The 27,453-nt window shown below is 42.2% G+C and overlaps 1 protein-coding gene across 4 annotated transcripts in view; it reads right to left on the reverse strand.

Moving 5' to 3' along the window:
• The window catches only part of CFAP69 (cilia and flagella associated protein 69), a 59,626-nt gene extending 46,820 nt beyond the window's left edge, over positions 1-12,806 (reverse strand). Inside the window, exons 1-4 of one of the 4 annotated variants that reach the window (XM_006114447.5) lie at positions 12,510-12,806; positions 3,557-3,619; positions 2,679-2,741; positions 1,688-1,797 (exon numbers count right to left, since the gene is read on the reverse strand). In XM_006114447.5, the coding sequence (XP_006114509.4) occupies positions 1,688-1,797; positions 2,679-2,741; positions 3,557-3,619; positions 12,510-12,653 (380 nt within the window). In that variant the 5' untranslated portion in view covers positions 12,654-12,806. Of the gene's footprint in view, positions 1-1,687; positions 1,798-2,678; positions 2,742-3,556; positions 3,622-12,509 lie in introns of those variants that run through there. The other 3 variants (XM_075922402.2, XM_075922403.2, XM_075922404.2) reach the window with 3 other exon arrangements.
• Positions 12,807-27,453: the final 14,647 nt, after the last annotated feature.

Genomic DNA, 27,453 nt, shown 5'->3' on the forward strand with positions numbered 1-27,453 from the left:
GGAGCAAAGCCGCCCAGGTGGGGGGGAGTCCCGCTGCCTGGGCGGCTTTGCTCCGGGGCAAACGAGCAAAGCCGCCCAGGCAGCGGGACTCCCGCCGCCTGGGCGGCTTTGCTCGGGTGTCCCTGGTCTGCTGGGGAGGTCCAGCGGCTTTGCTGGACCCCCCCAGCAGACCAGGGGGACCGGGAGAAGCTTTTCTCGCCCCGTTCGTAAGTGCGGATCCGACATAAGTCGGATCCGCGTAAGTCGGGGACTGCCTGTATTAGTTTTATTTAGGCTGCTTGGAGTCAGATTACCTCTTTTAATTGGGGTATTCTTCAGATAAATTCACTCTGATACTGGGAGGACGGAGGTTATGTAAGTACATAAATACTCAGAAATTGCCCTCTAATCCAACTAAATATTAGGATGTTATGCTCTGTTCAGGATATTGTGCATGCACAGCTTTGCTGTATGCTCTTAGGAAAGGGCATTTCTCCCCTGTTGAGATCAGCAGAGCCAGAGAAAAGGAAGGGAGAAATTAATGGGGCAAATGGGGAGAAAGAGACAGAAAAGGGGAGAAAGAAAAAAGTGTGAGCAAGATAAGGAAACAAATAAAGGTAGTGGTAGAAGAGTGGAAAGTTGGACAAGAGAAGGGCCAGCTGTAGAAGGAACTTCCAAGTAATATTTACTCCAAATACAGACTTCACTCCACTGAAAAAGCAGTGATGCGTGGACACATTCCCAGTAGACAAAATTTAAAGCAAAGAAATGGGGTCCAATACCACATCCATACATTCACTGAAGAAACTAGTATTATTTCTGAACTCTACAATAGGTGAAAATTTACTTCTCACTTGAATCAATATTACTATATTTTTTGGACCTTCAATGGAAAGTTTTGTCATTTTGCTTCCATACAGAGAAGAAACTGAAAATACCATGATGTATCCACTCATTAACCACTGTGGGGCAGCAAAGCAGCACAATTAATTATGTTGAATGACTGCTATGTTTATCAGTTGAAAATGAGTCATCAAAAAAGCTAGAGGGACATCTTCTGGATAATCATTATGATGTCAGCAATTCCCATGCCAAAAAGGAAAATACTGACAAACATGAAATGAATGACACTTTAAATTATTTGCAAATCAGAGTTAAAGAGCAGTATGGAAATGAAGATGTTAAAAAGCCCTCACAAATAAATGTTAAATTCTAAAGTAGATTTTAAAGGAGAAAACCAAAACAAAACTCTCAAATAGTTTTTGTATAATTCCAAATAAGTTAACCTAAGGTTTTCACTTCATAAAGCTTACCAAAAGCTATGAGGGTCCCTTAGTTCACCTTAGATTTTTAACTCACCTGGAGAACATTTTGAAATTGCAAAACACACCTTTACTTTATTATTTAACCTCTTGGGGACCAATTGTCCCATAATGCCGCACTGCAGGCAAGTGGGAATACTGGTTTCTGGCATCCAGAGATTAATTATAATACAGGCAATAGGTAGTTTCATAGGCCCTGAACTACTAAAAACCATCTTTGTGTACCTACTGCAATCATACCTAAAGAAAATCAGTTTATAAAAGGGAAAGAAGGGGAACCAGTGTTTGCCTGCTTATCTCACAGAGATGTTGTGAAAATCATTTAACATTTGTATAGCACATAAAAGTCCTCTGTGCTATTTATTATTAAAGATAGACATACTTACCCACATAATTTAAGAATATCACACGTAGGTTCTATGAAAGCCTCTTGGTCTTGAATTTTTTCTGCACAGAGGTTAAGAATTTTAAATATGTGTGCTAAATCCTTAAGAGGCTTTTAATGTTCAATAGTTAAGGAAATTAGAATTCCTGAGAACGAGGGAAAAAACTTTATTTCTTGTACTATATTTTCTGAAAGAAATACACTCATCCAATACTTTCAGATTTGGCTAACTAAAATTAGGCACATAAATCTCTATTTAGGTACAGCAACTATAAGTGGCCTGATTTTCATATGTGTGAAGCACTTGAGCTGCAGAGCTCATTGAGCTCACTAGGAGTTGAGAGCACTAAACAACCTGACAAGCACAGCTAAATATGGGTTTATATGCCTAACTTTAGGCACTCAAGTTTGAAAGTGAACCAAACACAAATTGTGAGCTAATCTTTATTCCCACTCTCACCAGTAATTTCTACATATTTGTTGCATAAGACTAGTACTGTTAATATATATGTAAAGTATCCAACTACTTAATCTGGGCTTGGTTTTATTTCAATATCACCTTATGCCCCACTAGTCATTGTTATTCTCATCTGCTTTTCTTAGATATTAATAGTTATAGTATGTAGAACCACATCTGTGATCTGTAAAAGCTGAAATTACATTTAAATTTGTAAAAAGGTTTTTATCTAAATTTTTCTGTTACTGCATACAAAGATTTTTTTCTATGCTATTTTGAAACAGGTAGTCCCAAACATACAAATAATATTTCTTATCCAAGCAACTCTAGCAATGATAAGTGTGAATAGGCCTTCTATAAGACAGTGATTAAAATATAAATGAATCCCTGCTGCTATCAGGGAAAGCTATACGTCTATGTGAAATATAGCTGATGATAGGCAACTTTGTGAAAAGTCAAAATATTTAAAAAAATATAAAACACCACATCCATTTTGTACTATAGTTTCCATAGAGGAGGGGGAAAAAAAGGATACAAGCCCATTCTCATACCGCTTCACCACTGTCTTGAGAATTTCTAGCTGTCTTTCCTCATTATTCTTAAAAAGAAATAAAAAAACCCAAAAACTTAAGTTAAGTTGCAATGTGTCTTAAATAATCTTGGTCTATTTCCTTTTGAGTTCTAATTCAAGAGGAAAAAAATCTCTCTCCATATATAAAAAAAGTTTCCTGTTGGACGACAGAGTGAGGTCATCACGTCAGTCTGCGTCTCACAGCCCCTCCCTCAGCTGCCCTATCTCCTCCCGCCCTCCCTGACACTTGGTGGGCTGGAGCCACGTGGCCTTCCCCCCCCCCCCAGGGGGCTGGGAGCCGCATGCCCTCTGAGGGAGGAGCAGAGTGGGACAGTGGGAGCTGTTTCTTGAGTGACTCCTGAGCTTTATAAGCATTCTCCCTCCACCAATTCAAGCCCCTAGAAAAATGTTAGCAGTTAACATGAGCAATTGCATACATGCTGACAACTTTAAATAATTCTAGATGTTCTAACGATTCATAGTGGTAGATTTCACAATCTAAAGCTGTCATCTTGGACTGTCACTTGCACAATGACTAAGTGTCATTTACCCACATTGATTCTATAATCTACACATTTGCATCAATTTTTGGTAAAATCCACATTTAGACATATGAATTAATATTTAACATAAATTCTTATTCATAGTTTCTTTACACTGAATATCTTCGAGACATATACTATAATTTTAACAAAATAAATATTCCACTTTGGGAATTTGTAGTCCCGAATACTAGGATTCAATATCTGGCTATTCTAGTTTTATTTGTGTATTTAAAACATATGTTTTATTATAACCTGTATAAAATGTGACACAGGCCTTTTTCCTCATGTTATACTTACTGAATTGGAATCTTCAAGTAGTTTTATGACACGATTAAGATCCACAAACTTCAACTGAATGCCCTATAAACAAATACTGTTCTTAATTTTTTCAATATTTAAAAATGCTAAAGTTGTACCATCTTAAATCTGAACAAATAGGGACCTAGACTTTGAGGCTATAATTCTAGTGAGGGATGCTCATATCACAGATCATGAGACTCAGGCTTTATCTATATTGCAGGGTAAGTTGATGTAACGTACACAACTTGTTTTGTCTCAGAGGCGTAGTTGTGTTAGTCTGTATCTATAAAAACATGGAGAAGTCCTGTGTCACCAAGACTAAAACAGATTTATTTGGGCATAAGCTTTCATGGGTCAAAACCACTTCATCAGATGCATGAAGTGGAAATCACAGAGCTAGGGTATAAAAACCACACAAGCATATCACAAGAAGCATATCCTATGAAGCGTAGGACCAGTGTTAACAGCGCCAATTCAATTAGGATGGATATGGCTCACTGCTAGCAGTAGATGGGTAGGACTGAATATCAAGAGAAGAAAGATTGCCTTTGTAGTGAGATAACCATTCTAAGTTCTTATTCAGTAGTAATTTGAAGAAGGACTTAGAAAGGTTCTCACTACAAAGGCAATTTTCCCTCTCTTGCTATTCATTCCCCTTCTCTCCCCACCTTCGCCCCCCCCCCCCCCCCCCCGGCCCACCTGCTGGGAATAAGCCATATTCATTCTAACTGAATTGGCATTGTTACACTGGTTTTATGCTTGACAGTAACCCCTTCCATTTGATATGCTAGAATAGATATTACATAGCTATATAGATTTAGCTATACAGATATCCCTGCCTCTGTGATTTCCACTCCATGAAACTGATGAAGAGGTTTTGACCCACGAAAGCTTATGGCGAAATAAATGTTAGTCATTGTGGGTACGTCTACGCTGCAGTGTTATTGTGAAATAATTAACAATTTCAAAATAACAGGCTTCTTATTCTGGAATAAAAAACCCTAATTTCAAAAGGAATAACACCTATTTTGAAATAGCTATTTCGAAATAGAATGTGTGTGGATGGCACAGCTGTGGTTATTTTGAAATAATTGGCCTCTAGGGCTTCTCAGTTTCCCTGGTGGCCACTCTGTCCACACTCTCAGAACTCTATAGTTTCCCTTCCCCTGCAGGCTTTAAAGGTGCAACCACAGAGGAAACAATCTGTGGCACTAAGAAGGCCCTGATAGCCCTGTGCCACACAGCACCACCCTTGTGTGCAGCAATGCCTGACCCCAGTCCTCCCACTGATTCCCCAAGGACTGCTAGTGAGCTGGCAGCCAGCTCCGAAGCCCCTGCCCAGGGGCAGGAGAAGAGGGCCCCTCCCTGGTCTGGTGTGGAGATTCTGGGTTTCAGTGAGGTCAGGGGAAAGGAGACTAACCTCCAGGATCTCCGCACCAGATGCATGAACACTGATGTGTATGGCTGGATGGCTGCAAGCCTGTGCCAGAAGGACCACATGAAGATCAAAGAACTGACACAGGCCTACACCAAGGCCAGGGAATGCAGTTCCTGATCAGGTCAGCACCCCAGACCTGCTGCTACTTTGAGCAGCTGCACCTCATCCTGAGAGGGGGGTTGGTCCTTTCCCCCACCCCTTGTCATGGACTCCAGCCTGGAGATGCTTGTCATCAGCCTCCCAGAGGGAAGGACTGCACACCAGGAGGCAGAGGAGGAGATGGTAGAGGAAGACGAGGCCAGCCAGAACATGATGCCTTCCACCCAGAAGGTCATTCTGTCCCTGGAGTTAGTACCCCCCTCCCAGGATGTCACCCAGGGTTTGGATAAAGTCCATCAGGTGAGTTCCATTACTTTCCCATGACACATGCAGGGAGAGGTGGTGGGCAGTGTGGGGCGCATGCTCATGCAGGGAGCAAGCACAGTGAGGTGGAGGACACTGAGACCCAGCATGGGAACTTGCCGGGGAGAGAAAATGGAGGGAACTCCAGCAGCACTCTCCCCAGCAAGTGGTATCTGCCACTCTCACACACCTTCCCCAGCATCTTCCCCCTGCCTCTTCCAGCAGGAAGGGACAGAAGTCCGCTACCTGTGGGATGCCACCACTGCCAGACCAGTGTGTGTGCAGCACAGAGGGAAGGCTAACTACCCCATTGCTCCCCTCCTGCCTGCAGGCTCCTGCCCTGGCTGGCAGCTTCCCATGTCTGCTTGTCCCCAGGGCATGGGGCTAATTAGGCTCCCTGGGACATCTGTGCCCCTGCAGGACAGTGCGCACTGTCCAGGCCACAGATTGCCTTGCTCAAAGCACATCTCCATCGTCTGAACTGAGACCTTTCGGTGTTGGTTCAGAGATAAGGGCTAGGCTTCAGGCATAGTGTCTTCTGGGATCACTGCCCTTCTCTTTGTTCTTCACAGCTGGACCAGCTGTGAGTAAGGCGTGTCCATCACCTCCTGCACCAGCCCCCCAACACCACGAGAGCTGCCACCGCAGATGACCCTGCGATAACCTGGAGTGGGAACACGTTACCTGCCTGCATGCCCTGCAGCAGTGTATTGAGCAGCAGGAGCAGCAGTGGGATTCCAACTTGAAGCTGCACCACATCATCCGGCAGGAGCTATCCCACCAGACCCAGAACATGTGCATGGCATACACTGCTACTGTCGACTGCATGCTTGCCATGACTGAGCAGTCCTGCAGCTGCCCTCCACACCTACTCTTTCCCAAGTCCCCCCCCCACCCGTTTCTGACCCTGCCCTTGCCTCTGCGGCTTCTCCCCCTAACCTCTCCATGGCCTCTGAGGGCCCTGCACACGAGGCAGTGGGACCACCTGAGGCAGGTGCCAGTCCTAGCCCCATCCCTGAGCTCTCCCTTCCCTCTCCCACCCCTTCCTCTCTTCTCTCAAGTTCTTTCCCTAGTTATATTATCACAAATAAAAGAAAACAGTTGATTTTTTTAAAATGAAGAAGTCTAGTTTATTGTATCTGTAGGAGAGGGAGAGGAAGGTGGGAAGAGAAGGCAGTAAGGGAGGAGCGGGGGAAGTAAGGCACACAGGGGCAATGCAGAGGCCTCTTGTGGGGAGGCCCAAGGGAGTGTGTCACAGATGACCTTGGCTGAAACATTTCCTCAGGGCCTCCCAGATGCACACAACCCATGATGGGCCTGCACAGCTGCTCAAAAACCCTGGCCAATTGCTCGGCCTCTGCTCCTCACCCTGGAAGGAACATCTCCCCTTTGTTTTCACACAGGTTGTGTAGGTCACAGTAGGTCGACACCACAGAGGAACATTCCATTCTCCAAAGTCCAGGCAGGTGACGAGACAGTGGAACTTCCCCTTCAAATGGCCTCCACCACGATGCGAGACCTGCTGAGCCTGGCTTTGAATCGTTTTTTGATGGGGTCCAGGTGTCCTATTTAGAGCTTCATTAGCTACAGGAGCAAGGTGTAGGCTGTGTTGGCCACAATGCACATAGCCATGTCCACATCCCCGACCCTGATGGTGCGGTCGGGGAAAAAAGTGCCAGCGTGCATCTTCTGGTAGAGGCTGGAGTTGCAGAATATGTGGGTATCATGCACTTTCCCTTACCATCTGATCTTAATGTCGGTGAAGCAGCCTCAATGGTCCATGAGGGCCTGCAGCATGATTGAAAAGTATCCCCTCCAATTGATGTAATCAGAAGTCCAGTTGTCAGGGGGCCCAGGTGAAGATGTGAGTACCATTAATGCTCCCCCTGCAGTTGGGGAAGCCCATAGTGGCAAAGCCGGTGATGATGGGGTCAACATCACCCAGGATGACGACCCTGCACAGCAAGATGGTGCTGATGGCCTTCATCACCTGTAGAAGGATACAAATAGAGAATCACAGGGTTGCCAGAGCCCTTGGGAATTCCCCGAGCTTAAACTCCTTCCCACAGCAAGAACAACCCCAAGTATCCTATCCCCTACAGGGCTCTGTGAAGGCGGGACTGAAAAACCTCCAGAGAGGGACAGTCCACTTCCCTTCCCTAGGGAATCCCATTCAAGTGCTTCAGGACTCTGCTGAGACAATAGTAAGAAAGTCATACGTGCATGAGTATTGCCCCGATGGATGATCTCCCCACGGCGAACTGGTTCCCAGCGGAGCAGTAGCTGATCAGTGTGGTGAGCTTCCTAATGGTGATGGCAACACACTTCTGGTGGGTAATAGGAAGTCACATGTGGACAGTAGCAAGGCTCCAGGAAGGTGTCCCTTTGCATGCGAAACCTCTGGAGCCATGGCTGGTTATCCCACTCCTCCATATGATCTAGTCCCACCATTCAGAACTGGTTTCCTGGCACCAGAAGCGGAAGTGCACAGTGTGCAGGGAAGAGTAGGTGGCGTTCCAGAGTGAGCTTCTGATCCTGGTCCTGTGGTGCCATGTGGGCACCCTGCAGTAACTGCGCCAGGAGGTGCAGCATGAGGTCTAAGAACTGTTGAGTGCCTTGCAGCATGTCCGGCTCCATGGAAGAAGTGCTGTGGCGTCCACAAGGGCAATCAGAGCATGCAGTGCAAAAAGTTTGCTGTTCCTTCAAGTAGGCAAAAGTGACATCTGAGACATGGCTGTAGAGGGGAACCCCTTTAAGCATGAGTCTCAGATAGCCTCAGGCAGGAGCTTGAGGAAGTGACTGCTGTCCTGATGCCCTGCCCAGAGTGATTCCAGGGGCTTTAAACTCAATTCAGCCTCCAATCTGTGTTGACACACTATTTCAACATAAATCTGCGCTATTTCGATGGGCATTTGTAGTGTGGATGAGCTATTTCAAAATAGCTATTTTGGGAGTTATAATTCTTAAATGGTTTATTCTGAAATAAGCACGTAGTGTAGACATACTCAAAGGTGCCACAGGACTGCTTGCAACTTGTTACATAACATAAGTCAACACAGTATTGATTTAGTGCAGTTTAGATACTGAGCTACATCGGCAGAAGACACTCTCACATCAACATTGCTTCTGCTTCTTTTTGAGGTGAAGTACTGCAATTGACAAGAGAGCCCTCTCCCACTGACTTAACGTGTCTACACCAGACATCATGAAATCAATACTTCTCAACTGAGTGCAGCAGCATCGATTTAGGCTGCAGTGAAGACAAGCACTGAGTCTCTAGTGGTTTTGAAATGACATTAATATGCCTTACAATTAAAAAAACCCCAAAACTTACTTTTCTTCTGATTTCATATAGATGTCTAGATAAGAGTTCCAGACTCCTGTTTGCATAACCTCTACCCATAACACTTCTTCAACCTGTCTTGCTGCACTTCACGGCTATCATTCAACAATTAACTTGTTGCCTCATTCTTATTCTCCATCACTGAACAGCTATTTTTTATTAGTTTCATGTCTTTAGAGTCCGATCCATTTAAATTAATGGGAATCTTTCCATTGACGTCATTGGGCTTTAGATCAGCTCCTTGGTGAGCATTTCTGTAATTAGTTCAAATGCTTTTAATCTCCAAGAGTTTTAGTCTCTGGCAACTATTGGAAAGAGTGGGCTGTCAGCTCTCCCATAGACTAATGCTAACATTGCACTAATGACATTTATTGTAATCCCAATTTTCATCTAAAAGGTCTCATGATTATTGTTAGCCCAAAGGTGAATGTTTTGGAATGTATGACGACTACTTTTGAGACTTCTGAACTAGGTCTGTCAAGCAATTAAGAAATAAATCACAGTTAATTATACAATTAAATCACAGTTAAACAATAAAATACCATTTATTTAAATATTTTGGATGTTTTCTACATTTTTGTATATTTTATTTCAATTACAAAACACAGAAATGTAAAGTGTACAGTGCTCACTTCCTATGTATTTTTTATTACAAATATTTGCATTGTAAACTCCCCCCACAGCATTTTTCAATTCATCTAATACAAGTACAATTGCACAATCTTTTTATCATGAAAGTTGAACTTACAAATGTAGATTTAGGTACAAAAATAACTGAATTTGAAAACAAAACAATGTAAAACTTTAGAGCCTACAAGCCACTCATTCCTACCCTTTGTTCAGCTAATTACTCAGACAAAAAAGTTTGTTTACATTTGCAGTATTTAATGCTGTCCACTTTTTATTTACAATGTCGTCTGAAAGTGAGAATAGGTGATCACATGGCATTGTTGTAGCAGGCAATGTAAGATATATATGTGTCAGATGTGTAAAAGATTCATATGTCCCTTCATGCTTCAACCACCATTCCAGAGGACATGCGCCCATGCTGATGATGAGTTTGCTCAATAATGATCCAAAACAGTATGTATCAATGCATGTTCATTTTCATAATCTAAGATCAGATGATACCAACAGAAAGTTGATTTTATTTTTTGGTAGTTTGAATTCTATAGTTTCCACAACTGGAGAATTGCTCTTTTAAGACTTCTGAAAGCATGTTTCAACTTCACATTCTTGGAACACACTTCAGATTCTTAAACTTCGGATTGAGTGTTATAGCTATCTTTAGATATCTCACATTGATACCTTCTTTGTGTTTTGTCAAATCTGTAATGAAAATGTCCTTAAATTGGACAGCGTATGCTGGGTCATTTGAGACTTCTAGAACATGAAATATATGGCAGAATGTGGATAAAACAGAAGAGAAGGCATTTAATTCTCCTGCAAGGAATTCAGTCACAAACTTAATTAACACATTTTTAAAGGAGTATCATCAGCATAGAAACATATCCTCTGGAATGGAGACCAAACCATGAAGGGACATGTGAATTTTTAGCATTATCTGCCATGTATTTATCTTGCAATGCCAGCTACAAAAGTGCCATACAAGTGCCTGTTCTCACTTTCATATAACATTATAAATAAGAAGTGGGCAGCATTGCCTTGTGTAAAGATAAACAAACTTTTTGTCTTAGCAATTGACTGAACATGAAGTAGGACTGAGTGGACTTGTAAAACTTTAGAATCTACATTGTTTTGTTTTTTAGTTCAGTTATGTAAAAAATACATTTGTAAGTTGCACTTTCATAATAAAGAGATTGCACTGCAATACTAGTATGAGAGGTATTGAAAAATACTATTATTTTTGTTTATCTGTATCAGAGGCTGTAACGTGGGATGGCAGGTGGGAGACAGTCTTCAAGGGGAGCCAGTTGAAACACCAGGTCCCCACACACCAGCTCCCACCTGCTGCTGCCTCTGTGTCTGGTGAGCCCAGGCCTGCCATGGGCAGAGGCTGCTCTGTGGCAACAGCCCCTGTCTGTGGGGGGAGCAAGCTCCTCGCAGACAGGGGCTGCACCAGCATCCTGCCTGTTGACCCCCACCCTGTACTTCTGCCTTTGATACAGTGCAGGGAGGAAGAGGAGTTGGCTCTGTGAAATCAGTGCTTGTGAGGAGCTGGCTTTTAAGCTGGGTTCCCCTGAGCACCGATACCTGCCTGTCTCCCCACCCCTGTCTCCCGCATGTACTGGCTCCTGCCTGCCCCGCTCACCCTCTGCGCTGCTGCCTCTCTATCAGAGGCAGTAACGTGGGGATGATAGGGGGCAGACAGCTCTATGGGACTGGGTGCTCGTGGGGAGCCGTCCTAAAAGCCAGCTCCCCACGGCATTAGCTCCCACCTCCCACCCTTGCTGCCTCTGATGCATCCAGAGCAGGGGAAAGTGTGTGTAGTAGATAGGGTTAACCGACAAACCCAGTCTTATTGGTTAATTATTAACTCAACTATATGTTAACATCCCTAGATGAGACCTAATCAGATTGGTGTAGATTGAAATAATTACTTCTTACATTTTATTTATAACACTCCTGCTAGTAGGGATGTGAACAGGTAACCAGTTCCTTGGGAGCAGTCCCCAGCCTGTAGCCTGCCATGGATGGAGGGCTGCTTCAGCCATCCCTGTGCAGCTGAGGCTGGGAACTGTCAGAGCCAGCAGCAGCCAATACAGGGGCTAGGAGCAGGAGCTGGACTGGTGAGATCCTGCTTAGTTGGTTTAACCAGTTTACTGATTAACAGGGCTTTTACATCCTCACCTGCTACACATCCAAGAATATCCTTTTTGGTTTGGAACAATGTGACATCACTGTCTCATGTTTAGTTTGTGATCCCCTAACCCCCCCCTCCCCCAGCTCTTTCTGAACTATTACTTCCAAGGCAATCATTTCCCATTTTGTATGTGTGCAATTGATTGAATCTGAGGCCAGAAGAGACTACAAAAACAAAACCCAGGCCAAAAAAAGACAACTAATATGACCCCTTGCCCATCACAGGCTGGTAAACCCTACCCAGTTACCCCTGGATGTAACTGAAGTGTTAGTAGCTGTATGACACTAAACTAGCATGCACTACAGGCCCCTAAAGTGGCAGGAAATCAGTTTGGTGAGACATCATTCAGATGCACAAGAACTGACCCAATTTATGTGAACTTCAACCACCATATCATCCAGATTATTTTTTAAGTTGAAAAGTCCATTTAGGACGAGCAGGAACCTTCCGTCACCTTGTCCCTGTAATCTGTGCAAAACCCAAGTTCTCAAACACAAACCAACTGTAAAGAGAGGGAGGCAACACCGCCTCCTCCACCGAGAGCCCCCTCCTCGGCCCGCCCTTGCTCACACGAGGGGACGGTGGGTTCTCCCAGGCGCTGGCCAGAACCTGTGAAACGGATGGGCTGGGTCAGTTTCCTGCTGCTGCTGCTGCTGGGGGTGGGGGGACCGGGAAGTCGAGCAGGAGCAGCAGAGGGAGGACTCACAACTGAGGGGGCAGCAGGGAGAGGCCCAGAGACCGGCCAGCTCTGCTCTGCCCTGCCCCAGGGCTTCCTACCGGCAGCTGCAAAGGGCCCCTCCCCAGTGTGGCGCCCGGTCAGCAGACGCCTGGCAGAGGTGGGGAGTGGAGTGACGGGCGGGGCGGATCATTCCTCCCTCCCCCAGTGACCGGGCTTGGCCCCCGGCCCGGACAGTCGGGGCAGTTCACACCCGGGCTCGCTCACCTGGCTGCTCCCGGGATCACTGTCCCTGGCCCGCAGCGACCTGCGCTTCTCCCCGTCGGCCGGAGGGCCCGGCGCTGGCCCTGGGGTCGGGGCCGGGGCCGGGGCCGGTGCTGGCTCGACTTGGGACTCGGCCAGCGAGGACATGGCTGCGGCGAGCGCCGGGCTCGGTGCGAGACCCGGGCAGTTGCCTCCGGCGCCGCCACCAACACAAGCCGCGCTCCGTTCCCATGGCAGCGGGGGAAGCCGCGTACGGAAGCCCCAGGGAGTCAGAGCAGCTGCAGCGCGGGGGAAATCGGAGCAAGAACAGCCCCGCCCTTCAGGGGCCAGCACGGGGGGGGGCGCAGTTCAGCCCCCTTCCCAGACAGCAGGACTCCTCCCCTTACACTTCAGCCCCTTCCCTGGCTCAGAGTGCCCCTAGCTCACAGCATGTCCCATTGTCCTCCCCCAACCTCCTCCCTCACACCACATCCTTCCCCCCCCACCTCAGCCTCTTCCCTGACAGCCCCCCCTCGTCCTTCCGCGGCTCGCTTCCACCGCCCTTTCCCCGACAATGCCCCTCACTCGCAGCAGTCCCTTCCTCCTCCCCCTACACCTCCCACCCCCCCCCCCACTTTTGAAAGTACAAGATCTTTCAAAAAAGATCCCTGTTGTTGAAAAAAAGCCTCTAAACCACGGTTTCAGTTTCGAAATGGCGCTTGTTCAAAGTAGCGCCATGACACGATTATGCAAATAAAACACAGGATATTTAAATCCCCGCTTCATTTGCACTTTTGAAACGTCTAATTTACATCCCTCTGCCGACAGAGGGGTGTAGGTTAGACACAGCCTTATTGTTTCAAACTATTTTATCATATATTGAGCTGGGTGTCCTACTGTCCTGGTGGAATGTATTTACATACTTCACCTGCTTTTGTCAGTGCTAACAGTTCTAGTGCCAAGAGACACTGACTTGCAGGCAAACATCTGCTTTTGACATGGCCCGTCTATTATTTATAGTATAACCCTTGCTTACTTTGGTTCAAACACCAGTCCCGTGCTTCAGGCTCTTTCTTTCTCCTACAATCATCAGCTGGGGTTCAGACAAAAGCAAGTCTGTTTCTTTGCCAAGATGTAAATTTTTTGCTCACCTCATGCTTCCTGTCAAAGAATGACAGCTTAACTAGGTGATTGTTTGATTATGCTGACACCTGGCTGAGAGAATGGTTAGCCTTTTTTTCCGGGGAAGAAGTCTGCCTTATACATTAGAATTTTAATAATAGCACATAGAATGTTGCCACACATTTAATGAGGACAATAATGTTCAGCAGATCATGAGTTTTCAAATGATACCTCACAAGATATACTTTTTATAAGTCTATGATAAATTTTGTACAAAGAATGAGCATAAGAGCACAGACTGTCACAGCAACCATCTGTCTCCCCTACACATTATCCCTCTCACCCTGTCTTACACATCAATCCCGTCACATAATACAGCCCTCACAGCATACCAACCCCCACCTCCTACAACCTCGTCACATTGTCCCTCTCCACACCATACTTGTGGCAACCCCTTCACAGTACATCCCTCTGCCTCTCTTATATATCTGCCTTTCCCCTCAACAATCCCTTCCCAATGTGTCCCTCAATCACTGCCATAGAAATTAGAAAAAGTTCCTAACTGTCAGGGTAGTCAAACACTGGAATAAATTCCCCAGGGAGGTTGTGGAATCTCCATCTCTGGAGATATTTAAGAGTAGGTTAGATAAATGTCTATCAGGGATGGTCTAGACAGTATTTGGTCCTGCCATGAGGGCAGGGGACTGGACTCGATGACCTCTCGAGGTCCCTTCCAGTCCTAGTATTCTATGATTCTATGGTTCTATAATCCCTATACAGTGTGTCCCTCAAACCTTCCTGTACATGATCCTCTATGGAAACACTCTCACAGCATGTCCCTCTGCCCCACCTCACCCCCCATCATTCCCTTCACACAGTCTGTCTTTTTGCCTCCTATACACATCAACCTCCTCCTCCCACACTCTGCAGGCTTGTCTACAATTGACAGTTATTATTGATTAATTTAAAATGTGAGTTTAAAAGACTGTAGTTAATCTGGAAAAAGTGTCTGTATGTGGAGCTGTTTCTGTGAAGCAATAATACTTAGATCTTATTATGTTTTTAAAAATCATTTAAAAAATCTGTGCAAAGGAGGCCAGTATCATTATCTCCATTTTACAAATGGGGAATCTGAGGCACAGAGGTGAAGTGACTTATACAAGGTCACTACTAGGCCAGTGGCAGCAGCAAAAGTAGAATGCAGGTCACTAGACTGTGCTGTGCAGACAAGCGTTGATAGATTCTGAAATAGCCTCCCCATACCCAACATACACCCCTGTTCTGTTGTGTATATTTCCTACACTAAACACACTTTTATCAAAACCTTTAAACCACAGACATTAAGGCTATGTCTACATAACCAGGTTATTTTGATATAAGTTATTTTGAAATAATAACTCTTGAAATAACTATTTCAAAATAAGCTTATTCCTCTTCATAAGCAAGAGTTATTTCTAAATAACAAGCCATTCTTTTTAGATGACAAATCTGAGCAATTGTCCCTGACTGAGGTGTCATTAGAGGAGATTTTGGAACAAATTGATAAACTTAACAGTAAAAAGTCACTGGGACCAGATGGTATTCACCCAAAAGTTCTGAAAGAACTCAAATGTGAAATTGTAGAAATTATTAACTGTGCTTTGTAACCTATCCTTTAAATCAGCTTCTGTACCTAATGACTAGAAAGATAGCTAATGTGACATCACTATTTAAAAAGGGATCTAGAGATGATCCTGGCAATTACAGACTGGTAAGTCTAATGTCAGTTCTGGGCAAATTAGTTGAAACTATAGTAAAGAATAAAATTGTCAGACACATAGATTAAAATAATTTGTAGGGGAAAAATCAACATAGTTTCTGTAAAGGGAAATTATATTTTACTAATCTACTAGAGTTCTTTGAGGAGGTCAACAAACATGTGGACAAGAGGGATCCAGTGGATATAATGTACTTTGATTTCCAGAAAGCATTTGACAAGGTCCCTCACCAAAGGCTCTTAAGTAAAGCAAGCTGTCATGGGATAAGAGGGAAAGTCCTCTCATGGACTGATAATTGGTTAAAAGACAGGAAACAAAGGGTAGAAATAAATGGTAAGTTTTAGGAATGGAGAGAGGTAACTAGTGGTGTTCCCCAAGGGTCCATACTGGGACCAATCCTATTCAACCTATTTATAAATGATCTGGAGAAAGGGGTAAACACTGAGGTGACAAAATTTGCAAATGATACTAACTGCTCAAAATAGTTAAGACCAAAGCAGACTGTGAAGAGCTTCAAAAAGATCTTACAAAACTAAGTGATTGGACAACAAAATGGCAAATGAAATTTAATGTTGATAAATGTAAAGTAATCCACACTGGAAAAAAAATAATCCCAACTATACATACAATATGATGGGGGACTAATTTAGCTACAACTACTTAAGAGAGAGATCTTGGAGTTATTGTGGATAGTTCTCTGATAACATCCACTCAACTTGCAGAAGCAGTCAAAAAAGCAAACAAAATGTTAGGAATCAGTAAAAAAGGGATAGAGAATAAGTCAGAGAATATCTTATTGCCTCTATATAAAACCATGATATGCTCACATCCTGAATATTCCATACGGGTGTGGTTACATCACCTCAAAAAAGATATCTTGGCATTGGAAAAGGTTCAGAAAAAGGCTACAAAATGATTAGGGGTTTGGAATGGGTCTCATATGAAGAGAGATTAAAGAGACTGGGATTTTTCATTTTAGAAAAGAGGAGACTAAAGGGGGACAAGATAGAGGTCCATAAAATCATGACTAGTGTGGAAAAAGTGAATAAGGAAAAGTTATTTACTTATTCCCACAATGTAAAAACTAGGGGTCACCAAATGAAATTAATAGGTAGCAGGTTTAAAACAAACAAACAAACAAACAAACAAAGAAAGAAAGAAACAAAAGGAAGTTTTTTTTCATGCAGCGCACAGTCAACCTGTGGAATTCCTTGTCAGAGGCTGGTGTGAATATTAGGACTTTAACAGGATTCAGGCAAGAACTAGGTAAATTCATGGATGTTAGGTCCATCAATGGCTATTAGCCAGGATGGGTAGGAATGGTGTCCCTAGCCTCTGTCAGGGGCTGGGAATGCATGGTGGGAGAGAGATTGCTTGAAGAATCCCTGTTCTGCTCACTCCCTCTGGGGCATCTGGCATTGGCCCCTGTCAGTAGACAGGATACTGGGCTAGATGGACCTTTGGTATGACCCAGTATGGCCGTTCTTATGTAACTTTGGCTCTCTTCTCTATTTCATTGCTGTGTAGACTTCTGGATTTGGGCTGTAGGAAACTGCAGTGGGAGGGTGTCCTGAGCCTAGACATCTATACGGTGCTGAAACAGCCCTACAGCCAGAGCCCTATGACCCTGAGCTGGCAGGCATGGAGCAACCATGGATTTTTCTTTGCAATGTAGACATACCCTTATTTATCCAGAGGCTGGCTTTGCTGCAGGCTCTGCTTCTTGACAACCCCTCACTCACCACAGACCACTTTGTCTGCTCTGCTTCCCCCACCAGTCCCCTGTTTATGGGGTTGTTTCTTTTTAAATCAAATCCTGCAAAGGTGTGGCCAGGTAGGCAGGAGCAGCCTGAGGCCGGCTGCGGCAGCTGGCGCCCTAGGCGGAAGGTGCGATTGGCGCCCCCGCCTGCTCGGCCATCAATGGCTGTGACGTAATGATGGGGTGCCCCAGCGCCCCGTGACGTCATCATCGGGCACCTGGGCCGGCGGCACCCTAGGCAACTGCCTAGTCTGCCAAGGCTCACGGGCTGCCCCTGCAGGTAGGGCTAACAGGACAGGATGGAGTGCCACAAGTTTCTTAAAGGGGCCATCCTCCTTGTTACAATTAAAAAAGGCAGGAGTTCCCAAGGCAGAACAGGGGTATGGGGCACCAGTACCTCTACAATGAAAATATTGTTAAGGCTGCCCCTATGTAAACTTGTGCATACCCAGGAGTAGGGGGAAATGTGGAATTGAGAGCAAGAGCTGGAAGGGCTAAAGAAGCAGAGTGAAAGATTTCCTGGGAAGCAGAGATCAAGACTCAGAGGTGCTGGAATAAGTCTGGTAGCAGGCAGAACCCTAATTCCCAGCCTGGATTCTCCACATCCCCCAAATCTCAGTACTTCCCCTCTGACATTGGTAAGATGAATTCCTAGATTTCATCATAGGATCTTCTTATCTTAAAAGCCACTTATCTTAAAAGCCAGTTCCCCCCAGCACTGTCTCTGCAGGGGGAAAGGGGAGGCAGAGGCACAGTGGGAGGACTGGGTGCAGGTCAGGAATCAGCTGTCCTGGTTCGCGCCTGGTCCCAGATGCCGCGTCTCTGCATTTTAAATGTATTAAGATTCTGGCTTTAGGAGCTAACCCCAGTACGGCTGTACAGTTCCCCCCTCATCAACTAATCGAATAGTCAATGGACATTCCATCGACTGCGTGATTAGCTGATTAAACGCAATTTAACATCTCTAACTCATACCTGGTATTTTCGGAGTGTGCTGATTGAACCCCCCTAACATCATTTTGATTGGATGCAGAGGGCATACATGGCTCTCATATTCAATGTTGTGTACAATCAGCATACATCTCATTTCATGTGCCCTTGCTTTAGGTGTATGTCATTTTAGTAATATGGGCAGGAAAAAAAACTATGTGCAAAGAAACTAACAGAATCTAGCAACCTTGCTTATGGGCAAAGGTAAACAAAATGTCTTGGGGGCCACATGCAGAACCTCAATGGGCCGCTTGTGGCCCTGGAGCTGCAGGTTGTTCACCATTGGGTAGGAATCTCTAGGCTAGGGTCAGGGCTGCAAAGGGATCCTCCTTAGCAGTCATAGCTTGGCAGTTGCTCTAAATTATTTTAGGAGAATGGCCTAGAAAATGGTGGACCTGGTTGTAGGTGTGCAAAGGCCAATTTTACACCCATCACCCCTCAGCTGCACTATGAATTCTTTAGCTGTTATATGGGATTTGAGCTTTTAACTCGTGTTTTTTTTTCTTATTGAACAATGTTGACCGTGTTTTCCTTATATAGATTATTTTGATAATGTTTTCAGGTTTGCAACTGATTTAACCTTGGATAAATCTGATTATATATATTTTTTGGATTGTTGTCCAGGCAGTTAATTCTGGACTTCTGGAACTTAGTGACAGAGCCTCTACCACATGAGCTAAAACTTAGCTAAGGCTGTAGAGCAGACTTATTATTCTCTCTGTAAGTGGCCTAAGTGCCACTAGATGGAACAGTACACCACATTTAGCCAGTGTGCATGTTACACATGCTGAACTAAATTTTCTGAATTTCAGAAATAGACCAAAACTACACTGGTATTTTATAGCTTTAACTGCGTGTTATTTGACTGACAAATGCATAGAGACCATATGTAAACTCGGAAATGTTTTCTGTAATTTATAAGCTTATGTCATGTGACATTAGTGGTCAAGTGTTCCAAAGATCATACTGCCACATGGTTCATTTGCTCTCACTACATCTTCTTCATGAATCAAGCTTTTTTAAATGGGATGAAAGCAACATTGTATAGGGCTGACTCTACAGATTCTGTTGCACTAGGCAAACATCCTCCCCTGCAAACCACACATTTTATGAACAGTATGCTATCCCAAACAACCATCTTATATGGTAGAGTCATCTCTTTCACTGCAAACTGATAATCCTTATCCTTCGTATAGTGTTTTCCATCAGAAACTTTTAATTAACTTCCTAAATATTAAATAACCCCCACCACATGCCTCTGAGTACTTTACAATGGTGGACCCTGAGAAATTTTTGTTATCACTGCACATAAAATCACTTCTGAGAGAAGACATTTCAGTAAATTTTATTTCTAAGCTCAATTTAAATTGCCTAATGCAACAAGAAGTAGTATAGTCTAATAGATAGGGCATCAGAGGTCTATGCCCAGCACTGCTACTAACCTACTATTGACCTTGCTAAGCAAGTGATTTTACCCCTCTGTGCCTTTATTTCCTTCCTGTCCTTTGTCTCCTTTCATGGCACACACAATCATACATTATATATTTGTGAAGCATCTAGCATAAGGGGGCATTGATCCTAGCTAGGGTCCCTAGATACTATTATGAAGCAAATAACAAATACAGGTTGCACTTCCATAAACAAGAACTCTCTGGTGTGGCAACATAACCCTTTGTTCCGGGTTCAGATTGTCCTGGTGTGCTGAAAGGCGTGTGGAGGCTGGAAGCCTGGTGCAATGTGGGGGAATGGGGAGGCAGCACACGGCCCAGATGGTTTCAGAAGGGAGGGGGTGGGAAGCTGGGCCTATGGCTCGGCAGGGCTACGTGGGGGAGCCAGGAAGCCCGGTGGGGGGATGGGATGGGAGGGAGAGTGGTAGCAGGGGGGCCAGAAATTACCTCTTCTGCTCTGGCAAAATCCCTGATCCAGGAACCATCAGAGATTGCCAGACCAGGGAAGTCCAACCTGTAAAAGCAATCACTATTATGTACAGGCAGTCCCCGGATTACGTACAAGATAGGGACTGTAGGTTTGTTCTTAAGTTGAATCTGTATGTAAGTCGGAACTGGCGTCCAGATTCAGCCGCTGCTGAAACTGACCACCAGTTCCGACTAACATACAGATTCAACTTAAGAACCCCAGGCGTCCCCAAGTCAGCTGCTGCTGAAACTGATCAGCGGCTGATTCCAGGAAGCCCGGGGCAGAGCAACTCTGCCTCGGGCTTCCTGTAGTCAGCGCTGGTCAGTTTCAGCAGCGGCTGAATCAGGACGCCTGGGGCAGAGCAGCTGGGGTGCTGCCGGGTTGGTCCAGTAGCGCCCAGAGCGGCGCTGCGGGACCAACCGGCAGCGCCCCAGCTGCTCTGCCACAGGAGTCCGGAGAAAAGCCTGGTCTGCTGGGGGGGGGGGGCATACTAGCTGCGCCCCCCTCCCCAGCAGACCAGGGAGACGCCGGCAGCGGAACGAGACGCACCGCAGTCCCACCGCCCAGGTCCTCTGCGGCTTTGCTCCCCGTCTCCCTGGTCTGCTGGTATACTGGAGACGAGCAGACCAGGGAGACGGGGAGCAAACCCCGTTTGTAACTGCGGATCCGACATAAGTCGGATCCGCGTAACTTGGGGACTGCCTGTATTGGAAAATGGTGCAGGAGTTGAACAAACTAGGCAAAACCAGACACCAATTGTGACATTTTAATCAGTGAGACAGTCCAGGTATAATTAGAAAGAAGTATAAAAATCTAATTTTGTACATGGAACAATCTATTTCATTGTTTGTAAGAGATGATTTTGTATTATAAGTTATATAAGGCAACATAAACTTGCCAATTTCAATCATTTGTGTACAGGTGAAATTGTGACTGTTGATGTCAGTGGCAGTTAGGTTACTAACTTTAATGTGTAGAATTTGAAGAGAAGAAGCATAAATATTCTGTAATAAGGTATGGGGCAGCCTCCCTCAGTGTGTTTTTAAAAAAATAACTGTCATCCAGCTCATTCTAGAGCAGTGTTTCTTAAACTGTGTTCTGCGGCACACCGGGGTGTCGCGAGGCAGTCAGAGGTGAGCCACGGAGAACAGAGTTAAAAATGGCTGCCCTTAAAGGGGCAGGCGACCTTTTTTTTCTCAATAACTTTCCCCCGATCCTATTTTTCTTTTTGTTGTTGTTGTTCAATAACTTTTCACCAGCCTTGGTTTTTTTTTTTGGCTCAACAAAAAATCTTTGGTGTTTCTCATAAAAAAAAAATCTTGTTTGGTATTCCTCCATCTTAAAAAGTTTAAGAAACACTGTTCTAGAAGAAACAAATGTGCTCTACAGAAGCATTTTTAAGGCCCCCCACAGCCTTCTACCAGAGAACCATATTAATCAAAGCACAAATGCATTTTAAAGAAAAACAAAATAAAATAACTTAAATTAAGAACAAGTCAAAATATTTAATATTAAGTTTTTATTGATCCTGCTGTAAAACAGATCCTATGGAAAAATATGTGAAAGCACTGCCAGTCATTTATAATAGCCCTGTTCAGATAGACAACACAAACTGTAATTGACAAAGCTGGAATATACAATGACAGAGAGAACCACGAAGTAAGTATTGCACAAAACAGATTCCTAATATGTTCACTCAAACATTGTCAGCAAGGCATGAGAAACAGTATACAAATACTATGGACATCATTGTTTACACTTGTTCAATGTATCACCCTATTTTAAAGGTAGAAATCTAGTATTATATAGTAATAGACTATGAGGACTGTGAAGTTAATTAAGTTTATAGGAAATACTTATAAGAATTACACCCAATGTAATGAAGCATTGATGAACACCCAATAAAAGCAAAACTTCTGTACTCTGGTACAGTTTGAAAAGAACTATTCATATGCCTCCACTATCATTGCATGTATTTACCTGAACTACTGAAAATAACACCTTGAAGAAATCTATCTAATGTTTATCTGATTTTTTATTTTATTAGACTTAGAAGAACTCCGGTTCCTAACTTTATTAATACTTTGTGAAATTCATAGCTATTTGAGAATAAATAACAGCTGCCTTAATTGTTATTTCCCATTGATTCTATTAGGGCTGCATTTATAGCTAATTACACATTGAACATGTAAGATATTTTATAATTGATTTATCAGCTGCACAGTCTCATGTTGGCACATCACATGCTACACAATGTTGAAACAAAAGTCATACATGGCACCAGTACACTGTAAATGTAACATTGTCACAAACTAAGTAAAGAATTTAAAATACAACAGAATCTCAAAATAATTTACCTGTTAAAAATTTAAATTTCAACAAGGTGATTTTGTCAACTTTGTATATAATAGCGGTTTAACAGAATTACACTGTGAAATTAACCACAAATATGAAATATGTTTATGGCACTATATAATAAACATTGTGGAAAACAAATATTTTAATCATCTGCAGAAAACAAAGAACATGTTCCAAAATGTCATTCCACTTATTTACTGCATAGAAATGTGCATTTACTGATATAACGTGTGCAGACTTGCACTATATGTTATGTGGTATTTTGTTATGGCATATAGTAAGGAAGAGCATGAAGTTATTTTTGTACTCCATAGGACACACTATACAGACATACCTACAATCAATAAATGGTAAATACAATGTTGCATAAAATACATCATTTTCAATATAGATTGCTGAAGTTATGCATCTAAATCTATATTTAGATGCCTAAATAATGGAGATATCTAAATACGGATTTAGGTGCCTAAGTTTAGGCAACCAACATTGAAAATTTTGGCTTTAGGTCTTGATCCTGTAAATCTGAACTCACAGATGTCCTTGTAGAAACAGTTCTACAGAAATCAATGACATTAATCACATGAAGAAAGATTTGTTTACAAGAATAAAAGTTGGCAGGATCTGATCCAGAACATGTGCTATTCAAGCCCTTGTCATTTTACTTTCAGAATCAATTTATTTCTCTTGCTAAATAGACTCAATCTTTACAATAAAATAAATTACAAAAGATTTAATATTAAGTCAACAAATTGCTCCAGTTAGAAATGAATACACAGGTTAGCTGGGTATATTATTCTTTTTGTAGCACAAATATTTCATAAAATTTTTCTTTTAGCTGATCCAAAAATATAAGCTATTTCTTCATACTTTAGTATTTCAACTTTCAAGTAATTTTAAAACAAAAAGCACATATCTGTTATTTCCCATACATACAGTTTGACAAAAAAAATCAATCCATGACAATATTTTCTTAAGAAACATCTTGTGGCCCACATTTACTATGAGTTTAAATATTCCTGAAAAAACTTATTCATGATATGTTCTAATGACTTTTTATATGTTAAGCAGTCTGTTACACTGTATGATTTAAGTAGAATTAAGTATTTCTTTTTGCATAGAAATGAGGATGAATATAGTTCATCACACACCATAGAACAGATGAACTAAGGTGGCAATGCACAGCTGCTACTGTATTTTAATAATGCAAGAATATTAATACTGTATTAGTTCTACAGAAATATTCCTACATCAAATAAGACATGGAAAGTTCTAGGGAAGATTAATTTTAGTTAAAATTTCTATATATTTTAATAAAACCAATACAAATATGTTAAATACTAAAATAGTAACAGTCACAATCAATAATCATTTTAGCTCATTTGCACCCATGCAAATTCAGTGATTTCAATAGGGCTATTGGAGTAGAACTGAGAGCAGAATTTGCTTATGACATTTACCACATTCTCAGCCCTCAGGACTTCATGAATTCCTGTATAAGTTTTCTTACACTGTTTTCTTAGGGCAGAATTCATCCTTCCTAACACAGTAATTGGATTTTGTATGGGTAACTAAGGGTATGTCTACACTGCATGGCTATTTTGGGATACCAGAGGTATCTGGAAAATAGCTACCCTGCGTCTACACCAGCCGCCTGTTATTTCAAAATATTTTTCGAACTAACGGGTACACTATTTTGCCATCCCAGTAAACCTCATTGCACGAGGGTTAAGGGATGGCTCATAATAGCGCGTTATTTCAAAATTGGGCACTGTGTAGACACGCCAAATTTCAATAGATTCGAAATAAGATATGCAATTTGCACCTAAGTAGGTTGATAGAGATGAAATTCATCTACCCCTCTTTACAGCTTGGTATAATGGCTGGTGACCCTCTGCACACATGGGGTAAATTCATTGCTGTGTAGGGTGACAGCACAAGCCTTCAAAATAGGGTTTAAGGGCCATTTCTGACATGAGTAAATCTAAGAAAGTAAATAGATCTTTTGAAGTCAATGGAATTACATATGTGTGGAAAGATACTTATACACTGGGACATGCGCTTAGGATCCCCAACAGTATTTAAGTACCTAACACCTTTGATTTCAGAGAGAGGTAAGCACCTACCATTGAGGATCTGGGCCTAAGTGTATAGGTGTTGATTTCCCTGATGCAGAAAATTTAAGCCACTTCTATGTTTAATCCTGCAAAGTCTCCATGTAGTGTGGAGACATCTATATCTTCCTTCTTTACTTTAAGTGGTATGGAGGGGTATACAAAGCTTTCTGTTCTGGAATGAACTGTACACAAACAGAATAAACGTGAGTTCTATTTGTCACTTATTCATATTTACCTAAAAGCCTTATTCCCCTTAAATACAGTAACCCTCTTTCCATCATATTGGTAGTATCTATGTCCTAATACCTAATTCATTTAATAAAATAACTGAGAGTTATTTATATAGTACAGCATGAATCGTCTGACTGTCCACAGCACATGAATTTTACAAAAAAGAACTTAGATTAGTTAGTTGAAGTGTTGTTCTTTTTGTAAAAAAAATGGAAAGAAAATCAAGGTTTCAATTTATCTGAAATTTTTCACTTTTCCTCCTTTTTTATTCCAAACAAAATTAAAAATTTCATTGAAAAAAAATAATTTGGATATTTTTTCCGTTTTACTCTCTGCCTCTTTTTAAATGATGAAAAGGCAGATTTTTGTAAAGAGAAACAGACTGCTTTCTGTCATTTTAAAATCTTGGTTTTTTAATTGAAAAAATGCAAAAAAAAGAGAGAAGAGAAGCTTTAAATTTAAATTTTTAATTTTAAAGGGGGACAAATAAAAACAGTGAGAAGAAGTGAATTCTTCTTCTTTCTGCTTCCAGTAGGAGGTATTTAAAAGTCGGGTGAGGGAGAAATTTCCCCACTATTTCAATATGAAAATTTTTGAAAATTTTCAGTCGCCACAATTTTTTTGATATGATATGTCTTTCAAAATATGTCAAGAAAATTGGTTGAATTTCCCCATAACCCACCATATATCCCATTTGTTTACCCCCATTTTCTTTTGGTGGGCTGTCAGGACACATCTACACAGTAGACTAAAAATTGTATTAAGCTATGCAACTTGAGCTACATCAATTGCATAGCTTAAACTGAAATAGCTTAATTTAGCTTTTGGCAAATACTTCCTTCAACTTTCTTTACTCCTCGTAAAATAAGGGTCGGAGTCAGAAGTCCTCCAGCTCACCATTATTTCAAAATAATAGCTTGTAGTACAGACAAGCTCTTTGTTATTTTGGAATAACTGATGTTATTCCGAAATAATTCTGCTGTGTAAATGTACCCTCACTGAATAGTAAAGAGAGCTATTTATTGTTTAGCTTGTTCATGTAAACAATTTATTTTGTATGCAGTATTGTTGTAGTCCTCTCAGTCTTAGGACATTAGAAAAATAATGTGGATGAAGTAATATCTTTTATTGGACCAACTTCTCTTGGTTAGAGAGAGAGTTTTCAAAAGACAAAAAATGTTACTTAACCCGCTTTGTCTCACTTTAAGGTATGTCGTTTTTAGAAGGTCCTCTGCCTGGAATTTCAGTCTGGGTTTTGAGTTTGAACACACCTTACATCTAAAGCAGAACATGGATGGAAACTATGTAAAACTGCAGATTACTAGCGATTCTGACAAAACCATAAATGGGCTAGAGTAAGTTTGAAAGGTTTGAAGGCTATAATGAATCTTGAAAAATTTGTTTTGGGGTTCTTGAGTTTGTAATGAAACTAAAAACAATTGGCATTTTGGATTTATGCTGGTGTAAGTAATTACAGAATTTGGCTCTAAGAACATATTGCATGAATATAGGGTTCATTACAAATGTAGGCAGTAAAGTAAATGGGAATTTTCATGTACTTAAGTTCACGCTATATCAATCAGAGTCATATTGCAGATATTTATGACAATGTTGGCAAAGTACTGCAAAAATGTGAGGAATGAAAAAAAATGCTACAAAAATAGGGAAAAACAAAACAATTCAGAAAGGTATATACAGTAGAGCCAAATTCTGTGTATTCTGATGTATGGAAACAACTTCCACTGATTTCTATAGGAGCAGCACAAGTGTAAATGAGAAAATTTTGGACTATTCTTTAAAGAAGAACAAAATATGCTAACGTAGTCATTTGAAACAACATTCAGAAACCAAAATTACAAGTTTTAGAGGGAAATTTCCATTTCATGGGATCATCAACTCATTTTAAAATACGGAAGTATAGGAATATTTGTGTTTGTTTCTTACAAATTCACAGTAAAATATTTCCCACAGATGCTAGCCATAAAAACCAAAAGTTTAATATAAATATAAGAAAATATATTAAAAGATCTTAAGGTTGTGAGACAGAGTCAGGGAAATTCATGTGTCATAACTGTAATTCCAATACAGAAATACACAGATAATATTAACATTACGGTGGTTCTCTATTGTTCATAAGATATTGGATATTTCACCCATAAAGTTGTATTTCATATTGCAAATTTCTCCCAACTTTAATTTTTTAAAATATTTTTGGCATGTTATATTTTTACAATGACCATTAGTTGATTGCACAAATTTATGTAAGTCCTTGTACTTTTGGTGTGGATTTTCACTGCATAACTTATTAATGTTAGTGAACATTATGGCTGTTTCTACACTGCACCCCTTTTCCGGAAAAGGGATGCAGATTAGACACTTCAGAATTGCAAATCTGCGGGGGATTTAAATACCCCCCCGCGGCATTTGCATTTACATGGCTGCCGCTTTTTTCCGGCTTGGGGATAAGCCGGAGAAAAGTGCCAGTCTAGTCGCGATTCTCTGGAAAATAAGCCCTTTTCCGGAGGATTTCTTATTCATACTTGAAAGTACTTGAAAGTAGGAATAAGAAATCCTCCGGAAAAGGGCTTGTTTTCCGGAGAATCACGTCTAGACTGGCGCTTTTCTCCGGCTTATCCCCAAGCCGGAAAAAAGCGGCAGCCATGTAAATGCAAATGTCGCGGGGGGATATTTAAATCCCCCTCGGATTTGCAATTCCGAAG

Source organism: Pelodiscus sinensis, chromosome 2 (assembly GCF_052426305.1).
Source record: "Pelodiscus sinensis isolate ZL-2025 chromosome 2, ASM5242630v1, whole genome shotgun sequence".
Classification (NCBI taxonomy): domain Eukaryota; kingdom Metazoa; phylum Chordata; order Testudines; family Trionychidae; genus Pelodiscus; species Pelodiscus sinensis.